Genomic DNA, 17,494 nt, shown 5'->3' with positions numbered 1-17,494 from the left:
TTTAAACCTTCAGACAAACCTCATTCTTCACACTCTCAGTACAACCAGTTTGGGTTGTTAAAGAGCACTTAGATGGTAGCTGTTTGGGGGATTCAAACTGTCAGGCACCTTGTTTTAATCTCTCTTATCCCTTTTATAAACTCGGCCCCAGCTGCTGACTGCTTACTCTGAGTTTGTGTCTGAAACCATAAAACAGGATCTGATTGTCCCCCTCTGCTTCTTGTCAGGGAATCGCCGGTACAGACGTGGCAAAGGAGGCGTCTGACATCATCCTGACTGACGACAACTTCACCAGCATCGTCAAGGCCGTGATGTGGGGAAGGAACGTCTACGACAGCATCTCCAAGTTCCTGCAGTTCCAGCTGACCGTCAACGTGGTGGCTGTGATCGTAGCGTTCACTGGCGCCTGCATCACACAGGTAAGCTGGAGGCTTCACACTGGCTCTGAAGTTGATGTGGGATTACTGCTTGCGTTGTCATCGCAGCTGCTTAGACGCTCTCACTGCCGGTGTCTTTGGTGTTTTTATGGAAGTCCAGGGCTGCCAGTATTAAAGTGAAATCATCGTGAAATCATTTAATCAAATTCAAATGTTATTGTCCTTTTGAGTGGACATGATTCATAACTCGGTTTTATTTTCACATTTAACTCTGTCCATCATGAAAAAAATGAAATAAATAGATAAATGAAAAGGAAATTTCCTTTTTTTTTTAGATCTGAATTAAAATCAGGACATAAATTAAAACAAAAAAATATAAATCCAGTTTACAATTTGATTTTCACAGAAAATAATTTATTTTTAAACCTTTTCTTTAATCTTATGCACATGCACATCCGTGGAAAATGAAATTTAAATTACATTTCAATACCGGCACCTCTTCATTTCTATCCGTACTAGCGGGTGGAGTCTGTGGATGGTGATGTTGGTCGGTCCACCGCTTCAGACTGAGATGCCTCAACGACTCCTGGATAGATTGTCATTATATTTCATATATCATTATAGTACAGATAGTCATGTCCCCCTGAAGTCGGCCTGACTTTTCTTCTTCAGGTCAAAATTTCAGTTTGTCCAGTAGTTTGCTTCATGTCCAAATACCTGTAAAATTGATGGCATTCCCAGCAACCTTAGCTGGACTTTGTGTCCAATGCTAATTAGCAATTGTTATCATGCTAATGTTAGCATTTAGCTCAAAGCATCGCTGTGCCTAAGTAGAACCTCAGCGAGCTGCTAGCACGGCTGTGTACTCTTAATCTGCTCAGCTGATCACTGCTTGAAAAAACGTGTAGAGATGAGAATTACTCATTGACAACAGAAAGTTTATAATATTTTCTATATTATTTGACCCTCCTGCCTCTGAACTTAACTTTAGGATTTGCATTTTTAGGAATTGCATTTTAACGCTCAGTCTGACCTGACACGAGAGATATACTGTGTAAGAAGTCACATTTTTCTCCACAGACTTTAGGTTTTAATAGAATCAGATTTAAATGTTTCACGTCCCTGCCATTGCGATTCTTTCAGGATGTGCATGTTTGAATGAGAACTTAACAACAAATTAAGAGACCAACGACTGAGTGGCACAACGTGGTGGCTGCACTGCATCCTGCTCAGCTGTTACTAAATCAGTATTTCCACCTTCACTGTGGATTTTAATGATTGAACTGAACTGAAGTTTGTGTCTTGATAGTTATTACATTTTGAGCCTCACCATTGTGCTTGATGCATCCGCTCTTACTAACTCTGTAAATTTCTTTTTGATCAAATCTCCACTGAAACCAGGAAAAGCGAGTCATTTTTTTTATTTTGATGTGACCGTCTCAGCACTGCGAGGAGGCGAGGCAGCCGTGTCTCATTTTTTTGTTTCATAATGTGTCTCTAATCAGGAAACTGAACTCCTGACACAATAAAAAAAAAAAAAAAGTAACTTGCGGCTGTGTATTAATTGAAAGGCTCACAGCTGGCAGGACAGATAACTAACTCGTCTATAGAGCAGAGAGCACAAAGTAGGCTAAGATACAGCCTGAAACCATGGCAACACGTCACCATCATAATCCTGAAATATACCAGGGACTCAGCAGGTCTGTGGTCTCTGTGCCGTGTTTATAGTCACTGATGATCCATCGCTCGGTTTCTGTCGGCCGCTGACATGTTGGCACAGATCATTAAAAGATGGTAAACTGATTTATGTCTTTATTGTTTATACAGAGGAATGTTGTATCAGCGTAGGTTTGGTTACAGAAGTGGAGGGGGTCCTATGATATATGTGTTCATGCTTTTCCCTGTATTTATATACATTTGAATCTGCCTAGCAGGAAACATACTATGATGTATTTGGTTGTGGTGCTTAATGATGGTAGTATAACAGCTACATTCTATGTGCTGTAAATCTCTGTATTGTTAAAGCAGTACCCCTAGTTATCTATGTTTGGGGTTGGTTTCACTGCTTATGTTGAAAATGTTGTATAAAGCTCTTTGTGGCTTCAGGTGAAGCTGCGTGATGTCTGATAAATTGCCTCAAGTGATGTCACATGAGTGCAAAAATTAAAAATTGGACTGGAGTCAGAAAGAAGTGAGCTCATCATTATCATTAGCAGCTACTAGCATAACACAGCAGAATGTCTAACTGAACTGTGGGCAGTTGAGTTGCATTTTGGGTAATGCAGGTAGCAGGTTTTAACAAGGAGGAACGTTTGTGATTAAAAAACAATTTTTATCTTAACTGTCATGAGTCAGACAATGTTAGAGCAGTGTGATGTTAAATGGGTGGAGGACCCTTTTATAATATCAGGTTAGGTTCATTGATACTTCATACTAGATAATGCTGCATTTACATTAAGAGCACTGCCCTTTACTGTTGTATCTGAAGCTCAGCTCAACTCAGTTCAACATCTTTTTAGAGATAATTTACTGAAACCAGTCGTACTCTGCAGATCTCCTCCTATGGTTGCCTATGGCCTCAACAATGTCCACGAATTCATGTGCCCCAATGATGCTCGTGGAAAGATCCAGCAGCCAAAATATAACATTGTGCTTTAACACATATACTCACGTTTCACACACACATGAGTATATGCACATATATTTGAATCTCTCTGTTTTGGCCTGCATCCAAAAGTGGACACCACCAAGGGCTACCACAGACAGGCTATGGGGGTACAGACATCACATAATCATGAGGTGACACTCTCAAAGTGTGTGTGCCCAGACTGGACAGGTAGTGAATTATAGGGGCGGTGCGATTCATATAAAGTCAATGCAGAGACACAAATCTTCACACAGTGCTGACTGATGCGTTTGTGCACGTTGAAAATGATTAATTAGAGAAGATAATTTTCTCTTGTATTGCTGCACCCTAAACATGCAGAAACAAAATGAAAAATGAGAGAAACTGGAGCGAAACACCAGAGAGAACAAGATGGAGGAGTGTTACTGTGTGTGTTTGCTCACTCAGATTTCTATTCGCTCCCTTAAATTAAACTCCTGACCTCTCCTCCCTCTGCAGGACTCTCCTCTGAAGGCCGTCCAGATGCTCTGGGTCAACCTCATCATGGACACTCTTGCTTCTCTCGCTCTGGCCACCGAGCCGCCCACCGAGTCTCTGCTGCTGCGCAAACCATACGGTCGCGACAAGCCTCTCATCTCCAGGACCATGATGAAGAACATCTTGGGCCACGCCGTGTACCAGCTCGTCATCATCTTCACCCTGCTCTTCGCTGGTGAGTTAAACAACTGACAACATTACGGATTAAACGCTTAACTGTAGAAACCAGATGAGCCATTCAACCAGAATCTGCCTGTGTGGTTACCTCAAAAAAAATATTAAGTCTGTTTCTAATCTGGTTTGGAAATATTGTCCCATTTGGAAAAATCTGCATGTAAATTCATTACAAAGGAAATGCATGGATATTAAAGTTGTTTTTTCTATTTTGTGTCTCAGGTGAGACGTTTTTCGACATCGACAGCGGCCGTAACGTTCCCCTGCACTCACCGCCGACGGAGCACTACACCATCGTGTTCAACGTGTTCGTCATGATGCAGCTCTTCAACGAAATCAACGCCAGGAAGATCCACGGAGAGAGGAACGTGTTCGAGGGCGTCTACAGGAACCCCATCTTCTGCAGCGTCGTACTGGGGACCTTCGCCCTGCAGGTAACTCCATCATCAGCGTCATCATCACACATCATCATCATCCAATGGAGTGATTTCCGCACATTTTCTGTTATACGCCGCTTTTATCATTTGTGTTAAGTGTAGCGATTCTGCTATTAGATCATTAACATGAAGTGAGGTAGGAAAGGGGTCACTTGGATCCTGAAAGGCATGCTGACATTAAACCAGCCCAGCAAAAACCTCAAACAGCTGCCGACACACAGCCGATGAGGAGCCTTCAAGTCAGGGACAGTGCGGCTTATTTCCACAATGAACTTCAAAAAACGGAACTGTCGGGGCTTCTTGCAGCGTATTATAGTGACAACATGCCTAATGCTTCACTGCCAAAGTCCAAATAAACTTCAGTGTGAGTTCTTGGTATTGAAGGAACCCAGTGCAACAGTATGACTCATTGATTTGTTTTTAATGGCGCTCTGTGGCACAGAGGAATATGATATAACACACAGACAGTACTCATTACTAGCTGGTTGTTGATGATTTGGTTCTTTTCAGTGGGTTTGTTGACATTAAGAAAAATGTAAAGTATTGCCAGACTAATCTTTTAAGCAGTTCACCCAGTTTACATATCTCATGTTCCTTGTCCTCCTCAGATCGTCATCGTTCAGTTCGGAGGGAAGCCGTTCTCCTGCACGGCTCTGACCATCGACCAGTGGCTGTGGTGTGTGTTCATCGGCGTGGGAGAGCTGCTGTGGGGGCAGGTGAGACCAGAAGCAGAACCACAGGTGTTTTGTTATGAGCAAACAGCATCAGAGCCGAACGTGTGAAAAATCTAAGTTCTGAGAATAAACAACGTGCGCTGAGGAGAAGATGAAGAGGTGGCTACATGAGGTTTGTGGCAGCAAACTGTTGCCTGTCACACTTGCGCTGCAGCAGCGTTGCCATCACAACCATCGCCATGGTAATGAGCTCAGCACATGAAAGCCGCGCAACTCCTGTTTACGAGCGCAGAGGGAAAACAAACCCAGCGTGTCAGTCCCTCTGTGGATACACACACAAACACACCATCACATGCATGATCCCGTTAACATGTGCGCACACACTCAGGCTTAGAAAGCATACATTTTAGAGAAAAAAAAGTTCAGTCATAAGAAGCCAGTGGGTTCAGTTGGAGGGCAGAGACTGAGAACAGAGAGACAAAAAGATGCTGACAGAAACAGACTGATCTGAGGTGATTTATTTTAGTCGTAAAACGCCTTTTATTTCTAACAGAGAGAGACGGTGGCAGAAATATAAAAAGCTGATGTGCAGCTGCAGCAGGAGGCTGGGTGTGTCTCCCTCCTCTCTTTTAATTGAACAAAGACAAACCAGTTCAACGATACAGGCAATAAATATACAGTAAAGTCAATACACCATTACATCAGCTGTCTAAGATAAGAGTAATAACAATAAATGAACAAAAGTGCAGCACTAAGGAACGGCTGCTTGTTAATAGAGAATTGTACAAAAAAAAATTGTTTTTTTGAGCTTTCATGAATTTTTATCAAAAACTGAGTTATCAAATGTGCTTTAAAAAACGTCTTCTTGATGATCTCTTGTTATTTAGTATCACACTTATACAGAGAAACACATAAAAGAAGAAAAGAGGCTGTGATGTCCTGACTTTTCGTCCCTGAATGGGTCAAAAACACTGAATCCTACATTTCCCATAATACAGCTGTGGATCCCTTTTTTGCTAAACCATCTTTGGAAAACCCCAGCGTGTCAAACCCTCGTGTCTTTCAAATGTCACATCTCCAGTTTGTAGCACAGGCTTTTTCTTAGAAATATCTAAGCTCAGCCTCAGATAACTCCGATGAAACCTATGATGAACTCTGATGTCACTATGACATCATCAGGGTTGTTTTCTCCCCCGGCCACAGAAAATATTATGAAACCGTTTTCACTGGCTGAGTATGAATAGCCATGACCAGTGGACTGCTCTTTCTCTGTAAACTCAGAGGTGTGATCCTATATTTGTGTTTTTTGTGTCACACTCAGCTGATCTCGGCCATCCCCACCCATCACCTGAAGTTCCTGAAGGAGGCGGGTCACGGGATCACAAAGGAGGAGATCCACGAGGAGGAGCTGACGGAGGGCGCCGACGAGATCGACCATGCGGAGATGGAGCTGAGGCGAGGCCAGATCCTCTGGTTCAGAGGTCTGAACCGCATCCAGACGCAGGTACAACAGCTGCGCCCCGCAGTGACACCCACTGGGTCTGACTTCACTGACTTCACTGACTTCACTGACTTCACTGACTTTACTTTTCATTTGAAGGGTTTTCTGATGTCAAGTTTCCCAGGTGGCGTTTATGCGGGTAATAACATGACTCAAGTTTTTGTTCTGTTGTGAGAGCTTCAGAAAACATCAGTTGCCATGGTGATGCGGGAAGCTCTGGAAGATGAAAGATTATTTTTTGGACTTTTTTGATTTAATTCTTCTTATGTTTTGTTCGTTCTTGGTCAGTCTCGCTTGTCTAATTGTCATTTACACCCGGGGAACCTGTTCAGGTAAATTTCCAATGGCTGTTGTCTGCAAAACAAACTTAAGATCAATTCCAGTTGCACCCTCTTCTGCATCCTCATTCTCTCAACATCAGATGGATGTCTGCTGAACCAAAGGGAGGTAAAGAGCTGAGAGCAGAGTCACACTGTCCCAGCAGAGACACTGCGTTTCATCGTGGCAGCGGAGAGACACTAAATTCACTACAAACATTTCTGACTGTTTAGAAGAACTGCAGGCAAACCAGAGTTAGCAGTAACAGTGTAGTTTACATAATTAGCTTTGACCAGTTTGGACTCATCTATCCAAGTATTTGGTTTGTTTTTTTTAAACTAAAAATGCAGAAACACAACACAACACAATGTCTCTGTGAAAATAAGGCACACAAAAATGTTTTTCTGTTAGTTACAAACTTAGCAGATAACACGGTTGAGATAAAACCCCAGGAACTACTAACGGTAATGTTCAAGAAAAACTCATGAGGGCAAAGTTAGAACAAAATATCATGCTTGGATTCACACACAACGCAGAGGTCTGACTGCATGTTTGCAGTTGTGCATTTGGTCTTGCTGATCCACAGGAGCACAGGGCGCCCATCTACTGTAGGAACGATGACATTGGGGCTGTCGGGTGGATTAGAGGAGTCGGTCCGTGACACCTGAAGACACCCAATCATCTGTGTACAAGTGTTTGAGCTCTGATTGGTTGGAGGTCGACCTGTAGTGTGCCAGGCCTCTCATTCAATTTCTTACTTTCGGATCGACTAATCTGACACAGCGACTGTCTCTAAAGATTAATGTTGGAATTAGAATGCCTAATATTGTGATCATTATTAACACTTTTGTGAATGTAGCGTACTAACTGAGCAACGCAGCTGTTAACATGAGATATATCTCCATAGTCAAGCACAGACATGATGGTTGTTGCAAAAACATGCAACATAATCGCTATAAATAAACCATTTTAAGCATCTGATAAAATCTCAGGTCAGACTGTAAATGGTTCTTTTGTTAAAAATCATTGTGGGTAAATGTTTACAGTAACCTCAGACGAGCTTCATGTTTCTCCGCTGTGACACAAGCTTCCTCCATATTTAAAATGTTCAGACTGCGTGGAAGTGTGAACGTATTTAACACACACACACACACACACACACACACACTGTAATTGTTGTCCAGTTAATTTCACACTCTGCTGCAGAACCACTTTGTTGAAACACAGAAAATTAAAGACGGCATCCAGCAAGGGACAAAAACCTTCCTGGATATTTTTATTCAGTCAGTCGGAGGTAAACAGCAGCACCTTTACAGTGCTGTCTTCCCTGGTGACTCATCTCACAGTCTGGGACTTTACTGTGTGTGTGTGTGTGTGTGTGTGTGTGTGTGTGTGTTATTCACCTCCTACAGGATGGATCATCACTTACTGAGCATTAGCATGTCCACAGGCAGTCCCATTCAGTCCCTATAGGGTTCATTAGCCTCAATGCTAACACCCACCTACAGTAACAGCAGCTAGCGCTCTGCACCCACACACCCACACAAACACACGCACACACACACAGTCGGTCACAGAGGTCAGGTGTTTTCCTCTCAGCAGTGGGCTAACTTGTACTTACTGTGACTAAAGGGTAAACACTTCTGAATTGAGAGAAACTAATATCTTCTTCTGCTTTTTCCCCTTGAGTTTTTCTGTTTGAACTCTGCGGAAGCTCTCAGCTTCCTCACACCGACTCTCTGAAAAGTCTCTGAAAAGAATTTTCTGATACCTTCCTTCTTTCTGCAACAGTCACACTGACTTCAGATTTTAAATGTATGATCGCTATTTCTGTGTGAAAGATGTCGCTCGTAGTCATGAACTCATAGAGAATTATCACGTGCAGGCAGCTTCAACAGCTCCAAAACCCCACTGTACACTACCTGCTCAGCACTAAACAGCAGACGGACACAGTAAGAGATGTGCCAGTGAACAATAGTGGAGCATTTAGCAGCTAAAGTGATATTTCCCTCAGGGGTTGGTAGAGACCAAAAACGGAGCTAAAAGAGAGTGTAACTGAGCTGCTCTAACTGCTGGATTTGTAAATAAGTTCATCGAATCAACTTGAAAGATGAAGATACGTCAATGTTGAGTTCACAACTTGTTATTGCAGCTCTAAAAGCGCAGTTTGAAAGCTCATTCTTGACCTGGAAACAGTATTTGAGAAAACAATCTTCACTAATCTAAACAATCATAAGTATCGGGATGAGGAGTCCTTAAAGCATTCTGAAAAAAAAAATGAAAATGTAAACATCTACAATTCCACGACAACTTATCAACTCTATTATCTGATTGAGATCATGTGACATGACATGAAACTGCTACATGGATGTGCAGGTTTTATTTCAGTCGAGGTGGAAAGCCTGATTCTGATCTGTAGTAAAAGACAACAGCAGAAAATAACTTTCACCTTGTCTCTGTGAAGCAGCAGAGCGTCAAGAAAGAGGGAAGCGTTGCGAGGAGAAACAGAAACGAAGCTCTTGTCCTCTTCTGTGTATCCGCCATCAGACACACTGTAAAGAAAAGAGGGAGCTCTGTCTTTTCTCCTCATGTTTGTGTATCTGTAATATCAGTCTGTCGTCCTCCTGGGATGGGAGGATGGGGGGGACGAGGGGATGGAGGGGGAGGCAACGAAAGGCTGCAAGCTAATTAGGTTCTTATCTCTCCACGCTCCTCTTCCTGTCCTCCTCCTCTCTAATCCTGGTGGGCAGCGTTGTGCCGCTCAACGCCTCAACAGTCAAACACAGTGGGGGAATAATTGGTACAAGCAGCACCTCGCTGCCGAAACTTTATCAGTCATTCCAAGTGGCACATTTTCCCCTCTTTCGTCTGACTTCTTCTCTCAAAGTCCTCCCAGTCTGATTCAAAAGCTCTTTATTCATTGTTCCGTTTCTTCCTTCATCCCTTCGTTCTATCAGAGCTTCTTCTGGATTTTCATATTTTGTCTTTCACTAACTGAATTACAGCTTTCTCTCTCTTTATGCTTTTCCTCTCAAATTTTGCTCCTCTTCTCCTCACTCCTGATCTCTCCCTCTTCCACTTCTTCTTGTCTTTGTTTCTGTCTCTCATGTTCTTTTGTGTCTCTGTGCCCATTTTCCATAAGCTCGATGATAATGTCTTAATGCAGCAGAACAGATCACTATTCTGGGCTTCATCCAGCAGGAAAAGAGGTTACGTTAAGAAAAGGTTTTTTCGGCCAAAAACAAAGAACTTTGCTTAGTAAAAAAATTATTCAAATCTAGAAGCTTCACCTCCACCTGGTATTACCATGTGATCTGTGTCTGGATCAGAGAAAACTTTATAAAGGTGTGAATGCAGCAGAGCACATAACAATCAGAAGTTAGACTCCTCCTCTTCCTCTTAACCCGATCAGGCTTCTCGTCTGTAGTTACAGACGTTTCACTACCAGGTGGAGATGAGGTTTGTCTCTTGATCAAGTGTTCACTGCTAACTTTCATTATTCAACAGTTGTTGATGAAAAGAACGTACTGAGGTTTGATACTCAGCCTCAGTGAAGACAGGTTTGGGTTCTTTAACCCTTGTATGGTGTTCAGGTTTGTGGGACCCGATTGAATCTGTTTTCATGTTCTTTATCAAAAGAAAAATTATACGATTAATCATTTTTTCAAACTCAGACTCATCAATATGAGCCAAGGCCAATGAAAAAATAATTAATCGTATAATTTTGCTCTTGATAAAAAAATGAAAACAGGTCCCTCTTTAGGGCCAACAAACAGCTGACTGACTTTATGATTTTAGTTGTATTTGTAGAGAAACTTCGGCCCCTTCCAGCTACTGTACCTTCAGTAGTTCTTCTGTTTGTCCAGTTTGTGCAGCACTTCAGACGTGACACATGATTACTGACCTTCAAAAACTGTCAAACTTTTTCCAGCCTTTTTAAAACCTTCTCTAACCTCTCCAGAAGTCTTTCCTCCATTGTAGTCTCCTCTGTCTTCTCTCCTTGCTCTGTCTCTGTCTCTCTACTTTCTAACGGTTGTGGCTGTCCTTCCTTCAGATGGATGTGGTCTATACCTTCCAGACGGGCCAGGCGGCGGTGCCCGGTGCCTTGCGCCGCCAGCCGTCCGTCGTCAGCCAGCACAATGATGCCACTGCTGCCAAAACTCTCTCTAGCCCCACCCACGTAGGGCTTAGCTCCTCCTCCTCTCTCACCAATTCGGCCGGGGCTCCGCCCCCTGCTGCTGCTGCTTCCTCCTCCACTGCAGGCAGTGAGTTGGTGACGAGTGGCCAGTTAACCACGCTTCACCTGGCTGGACTCTCTTTTTCTCTGTTTGAACTGCATGAAACGCTGCATGACTCACCAACAAAAACTCCCTCACACTGTCTCTGTGATCAGCAGGTGTCTGCAGACCCTAAACTAGTCTATATTTAATTTACATAAAGCTGGAACTGATGTGACTGCATAGTCCAACTTCAATGTAAATATTGTAATAGGAAGGGTTATTAGCATGTGCTAGCTCAACAAAAAGAAAAAGAAGTCAAGCTGGTTGTGCTGAAGTTTGTTTAATCCTCACAAAAACAGAAATGTGATAATCAAGGCTGTTTTAGAAAATTGCTGAGCTTTGATTAATTAAATTATACATTATTGTATCTTTTGTGAGCTGTTTTTAAAGGTTAACGCCAGAATAGATTATTGCCACTGAAAACCTGTAAAGCTCCAAAAATGAACTTGCAGACAACCTGATCACCTGATCCCCGTTTCCCTCTTTAACTCCACACTGTTACTTTATGCCTTCTACTTCACCTTTCTCTGCTGAAGCTTCTCTCTCCATGTTAATCTGTGTCTCCTTTTTTAATACCTTTCATCACTTCCCGCTCAGCCTGCTGCTTCTCCTGCTGCATGTTGTGGAGATTTAAACTTCATCCATTAACCCAGATGTGACTTGCTGCCTGACGAGTCGATGACAGGTCACAACTGTTGGCACACGTGGCCAATCAGAAGAGAGAGAAGCTGTGAATCGTCCTTGTCCGTGACAGAGAGAGGGAGAGAAAATCCTTGTTCTATTTTCTTTGTTGTTGTTTTTTTTCTTTTACTCTGAGGCGACAGCCTGGGCACCAAGATAATTTTATGGGTTAATCCTGAGCAGGGTTAAATCTGTCAGGCTCAGCAAGTCCCTCATGGTTTAACAGCCAAGAGCTTTTTTGTGTGTGTGTGTGTGTGAGTGTGTGTGTGTCTGTGTGTGTGTGTGTGTGTGTGTGTGTGTGTGTGTGTGTGTGTGTGTGTGTGTGTGTGTGTGTGTGTGTGTGTGTGTGTGTGTGTGTGTGTGTGTGTGTGTGTGTGTGTGTGTGTGTGTGTGTGTGTGTGTGTGTGTGTGTGTGTGTGTGTGTGTGATGGTTGCATGTATGCTCTAAGCTGCAGTGCTCAGCCTGCAGTTCTCCTGTGGCTCCGTAATAGAGAGCTTTGAACTGCAGGGTTATTAATTATGATGAAGAGTGTCTGCTGGTGCGTATAAATCAGTGTGATCAGCTGCAGCCTCTGTGGATTCATGACAGAGGAAACGACTTAAGGCAGAGAGAGGAGAGCAGCTAGAGGACAAAATGGTTCTGGCTTTGGATGTGATTATAAATACTTAACAGCGTGCATGTGTTTGTTTTTCCCAAGTGTCTGTGTGTGTGTGTTGTTTACTGGAGCCGGGTATTGTTTGAAAATTTTTTATAGTTCTGCTGACACCATCAAGGCTGTGGGGCCCAGGACCCCAGAAGTCACGGTTTTCTTGTGCAGCAGTTGGGTTTTGGTATTTACTTATAAATGTGATTAGATGCAGATTTGATGGTGAATTTGAACCGCAAAATTACAATATAAACAAAGATGTGTTCTACTTTTCAGATCATCTTTGTGTCAGGATCTTTCATCATTTAGTTGGTATTGTGATCACATGATGTTTAGTCCTCAGTAATGTTGGACAGATTAACACAGTGAAGACCTGGAGGCATGGATTGTCCCAAGACTGGCGTACTGGTTCATCTCACTGAGGGCCTGAGGTGGGGGTGTCAGTGGGGACCAACAGCTATGTTTTCCCCTGCAGCCCGATAATTAATCTAGTCTAAAAACTGGCAACATTATGATTTAAATCAGGAATTATCTGAGCAAAGAATAGACTACGGATCCATTTCAGACTGTACCAAAAAAAGTAGGGGCCCAGTACCCAGCCTTATGTTGTGAGGACAGAAGAGTCGAGCCTCACAGGCTGAACTTCCCACATGCTCTCACAAGTATGTGCTTGTTTGTCAAAAGGCATTCTGGGTAATACGGGAGGAACGTTGAGGGGCAGTGTTTTTATCTCCAAATCATACAAAAACAAATCCAGGACACCCCATCCACATCCTTTACTTAGTACTTGTGGTCGGAGTGTGTTTTTCCTGGTTTGGTCCATGTAGTTCCTATAAAGGGAAATCTTAGTGCTTTAGTAAACAATCATACAGCCAGACAATAGTGTGCTATTACATTTGCACCAACAGTGTGGGGAAGGTCATTTCCTTCATGTCACCTTTGAGATGAACTGGAGCTCCGTCTGTGAGTCGGCCCAACATCCTAACGTCAGTATGGATGCTCTTGTGGCTGAAACCAGAAGAGTGGAGGCTGTTAGAGCAGCAGAGAAAAGCTCACTGTCGGAATCACGTCTTCAACTACTTCAGTAATGTTGAGCTTTTGGATACATAGTTTATCAGTGTTGAATTTAGATATTAAAAAAATAGGATATAAATGTGTGTGTGTGTCTTGGTGATTTGACTCTCCACAATCAGGCACCTGTTGGTGGGTTTTTTTCGTTGCAGTTTGTCTTCCTGCCTGAAACATCATGTTTACCCTTTGTGGTGATGTTTTGTGCATATTTTTGTTCTCCCATCATGTCCTCATCCAGCCGTCCGCTGTTTCAACGTTGTGTTTTGTGGATTTGCACCTCCCTTTTTTTTTTCTTTTTGGTAGTTTTTGCACGACCACCACGCGTCCCATCAGCCCTTGCTGCCTGTTTGACATTACAGTGTCCTAAAAATGTTGCTAAATGTTGACCTTTCTTGGTTTGTTTCAGATTAAGGTGGTGAACGCGTTCCGTAGCTCCCTGTACGCGGGGCTGGAGAGCCCAGAGTCCCGTAGCTCCATCCACAGCTTCATGACCCATCCCGAGTTCGTCCCCCTGTCCGAGGAGGAGGCTCGCATTCCCACCATCGAGGAGACCGGAGACGAGATCGACCCCCTCCCCAGCGCCTCCTCTGGGGCGGGTGGAGGTGGGGAGCCGCTCAGCGCCTTCCCCCATAGCAGCGAATCATCCATCTGAGCTCCTCCTCCCTCCTCCTCCTCTTCCCTCCTCTTTATCAGCATCATGTGTCATCCCACCAGCTGAACTGTCGCACTGAGGAGGGAAGTCATCACTCTGCTCATCCCCTCATCCTGCACACACACACACACACACACACACACACACACACACACACACACACGAACATGCTCCACATCGTCTTCACCCCCCTCAGTCATTCCTGCCACGTTGTGTTCTTCATACTGACTGTGGCGTCGCTCCGCCTGTAAGTTTGTCCCTGCGTCACCGCTACACCCATGTATCAGTAGAGGGTGGAGTCCAGAGTCTCCACTGTGGAGGGCCTGTCCTCGTCCTATTCATGTATATTTTTTACCTGATAATCCTTTTGAAAAGCTTTTAAACTATGTTGGTTTCGATCTTTGCGGGACTCGCAGCAGCATGTCGTGTTCTGTACTCGCTTCATTCCTGCGTAACGCTCTCCAAAAACGGCACCGAACTTTTCAAAGAGTGCAGTGATTCTCATGTACATATGCTTTCGCTCCTCTACACAAGCTATCAGCCGGGTTTGGTGAACAGAAGATTTTTAGGCAAATGCAAACATGTAACCTATTTTTTTTTTTTCTGTTTGTTTGTTTTGTTTTTAAAACCTCTAAAGATTGTTAATCGATGGTTCATTCAAACTCCTGAGAATGTCTTGTGAGTGTGACACTACAGTGTTCAAGGTTCAACTGTTAAAAAAATGTTCTTCCCTTTATCGTGTCTGTACGTGTTGTTTTTTTGTTTTTTTTTAGCTGCTGTGTTGCATGTGGAAGGACAGAATGTTTACTACCCAAAAATATCTAACATGGCGGCGTCCGGAGAGGGCTCGCTCTCTGCTCTACGGGGGTCTGACCTCAACTCCTCCAGTCAGGGTTCTGGTTCTCTCTGCCCGCCCCCCCAGTACGTCCACAGTGTCAATTGGAAACAGGAGCGTGGTCCATGTCTCCCCCTCTAGTAGGATGCATGTTCTGTTTCATTCGTGTGAATCGCATGATAATTTAGGAATGAATATTTGGGATTCTGTTTAGACGACCATATGTGTGTTAGTCTGCAGCAGCGTCTGTTCAGAGCCCCCTTAACCTTCCTGTCCGCTGAACCAGACCCGGTCTAGATCTCTGAGCGGGTCTGCGTCTGCATTGAGGACAAAACTTAGTACCAGTTCTGAGGTTTTAGTTCCCCTTGTTTGACTTGTTACATGGTTAGAAACTCGACCAGCTGTCGGTGACATCACACAGCCAGCAGCAGAGAAGGTGTCCGATCATCATTCCTCTCCGCTCTGCTGTGTTTGAGTGACAGACGTCAGTGTGGCGGCCACGCCGAGGTTTATGGGAGTCTGATGATGTCACAAGTCGGCCCGTGGAGTTAAATCCACTGTGTGTCCCCGCTGCCGCTCAGTACTTCCTGCCTGCCGTCGTCCGCAGATTACTGTCTTAAAAGAAGAAGGAATCATCTTCCAATCAGAAGCAGCGATGCATCTAATCCCCTCTTAGTCTGACTAGCAGCCATGAACCTATCTTCGAACTAGGACACGTGATCGTAGTAATGTGCTACTACTGCCATATTTCCAACTTTTTGTCATGACTAGGTTCTTCCTCTCCCCTCTGATGAGCTTTTTCTATGTAACTCAGAGCCATATTTTATAGGTTGTCTGTATTGTTTTTTATCTCATTGTTATCGAGGTTTCCTTTGGACTTCCTCACACCTGACCCCCCTCGACCCCGCCCCCCTACACCTCCCTCCCCGGCCCTTTACTCCAAACATGACCAAAAAGCAAGGAGAAAATCTTCAGTCGTCACTGCCTAACCAAGTTTAAAGGACCTTTACAATGTTTACATGAAAAGCGAGTGGGAGGCAGTTCGCCTGCGCTTCTCTCATCCGACCACTTCCCTTTCATTCCCTTGCTTTCCTGAATCTTAGAGTTACTATTTAACTAAATGGGGAATCTTTCTTGCATGGTTTTCATATAAAATTCAATGTTTTGCTCATTTTTTACAATTCTTCTGTATTTTTATATTAAGTACTTTTTAATATTTTGGAGATATATGAATATATATGTATAGGCTGAAGAGTTTGGTGACAGTACAGTACATGAATGAGATGAATCTAACGTGGACTCTTTTTACAGCTCTCTAAATATTTATGCCACGTGTGTCGTCTTGGTCACCTGATGTTAGGGCTCAGAAACCTGCAGTGACTTGTTTACTACCTGTCGGCCGTTCAATTGGAATCTCAACAATCTATTCTCATCAGCCCCCTTTTACATGAGTATATTCACTTTATCTAAGATGTTGTGAGACACTACAGGCTATGTGATTTCGCAGTTATCCAATTCCATTAGAGTTCAGCAAATGCAACGTGAATACAGCTAACTGTATCAAACATTAAATGGGAGTGTATAATTATGTATCCAACCTCTGGGTTTCTTTGTTTCTAGACTGATTTCTTTGAATGAGTGCATTAATGCTGTCATCCAACTGACTGGTGTCGGAGCTGACGACTTTAAAGAGGATCAAAGCTGTGTCCTGCTACAGGCTCCACCTCCTTTGACGGGGCGTGGCCTATGAGGGGGGGTCCGCCCCCGTTAAAAAGAACAGAAAAAGGGGCTCCGATTCCCCTCAGATGGACCAAAACAGGGAAATTAACCCAAGGACCAAAACAGAGGCAGCTCAAATCACCAAACTAAGCAATGAGTTGCTCTGAAATTGACTCATGAAGAAAGTCAAACAAAGTCTAAGGGTTTTGGGTGTGAAAGAGACTCGAGGACAGTTAGACCTGGTCTGCAGTGGTCTGAGACCAGACAAGACCGGTCGGCGACAACCCGCTAACCTCCTCTGTTAATTTATTGTCAGTATTTGAAGATATGATTAATTACTGGGGCCAGCAGCCACAACAGCTTTACTAAATTTTAGGGTTGTTGTAGCAAAATCTAGTTTCTGTTAAAATTTTGGTATTTTCACTTCCCACAACGACACTGAACAGAACAGCTGTTGTTCATTTAAAATGTTTCATTCATCAATTCATCATGAATTGTAGTCAACTGTCCGTACACTCGCACATATATGTTCATATACCAGGAAGTGAAATTCAGACTCTGGAGGCAGAGCCTGTGACAGGACACAGCTGCAGCTATAGATGTCATCGTCGTTTTATACAACTACCAACTTCTGACACATTTACTGGGAAGAGAGCAGGACTGGTTAAGAGCTCGTGACATCACTTCCTCTTCTTGCTGTGTGTCCATTGGCTATAAATGAGACGCACCTTCCAAACGATGACGCGTTTCCTCTTTGTTTTGTTCAGCTGCTGAATCTGATAGAACAGCTGTGCTCCAACAGTCAGTACAATGTAAATATTGTCAAATAAGTGAATGAAGTGTACCTGCTGTGTATCTGCGTCGGTGACGAGAAGTGGGAGAGGGGGCAATCAGCCAATCACCACCCAGCAAAGCTTTAAGGATGTTCTGCCAAAGTCGTTTTAATTTTCTTCTGCACAAGTTTG

The 17,494-nt window shown here is 43.5% G+C and overlaps 1 protein-coding gene across 1 annotated transcript in view; it reads left to right on the top strand.

Moving 5' to 3' along the window:
- The window catches only part of LOC139218566 (plasma membrane calcium-transporting ATPase 1-like), an 89,035-nt gene extending 72,628 nt beyond the window's left edge, over positions 1-16,407 (top strand). Inside the window, exons 16-21 of the mRNA XM_070850188.1 lie at positions 228-419; positions 3,502-3,715; positions 3,937-4,148; positions 4,760-4,867; positions 6,147-6,329; positions 13,730-16,407. Of these exons, the coding sequence (XP_070706289.1) occupies positions 228-419; positions 3,502-3,715; positions 3,937-4,148; positions 4,760-4,867; positions 6,147-6,329; positions 13,730-13,975 (1,155 nt within the window). The 3' untranslated portion in view covers positions 13,976-16,407. The remainder of the gene's footprint in view (positions 1-227; positions 420-3,501; positions 3,716-3,936; positions 4,149-4,759; positions 4,868-6,146; positions 6,330-13,729) is intronic.
- The last annotated feature ends 1,087 nt before the right edge of the window (positions 16,408-17,494 follow it).

This window comes from Pempheris klunzingeri, chromosome 2 (assembly GCF_042242105.1).
Source record: "Pempheris klunzingeri isolate RE-2024b chromosome 2, fPemKlu1.hap1, whole genome shotgun sequence".
Taxonomy (NCBI): Eukaryota; Metazoa; Chordata; class Actinopteri; order Acropomatiformes; family Pempheridae; genus Pempheris; species Pempheris klunzingeri.
Note: the sequence above shows the minus strand (reverse complement) of the source record. Positions and strands in the feature narration are given on the sequence as shown.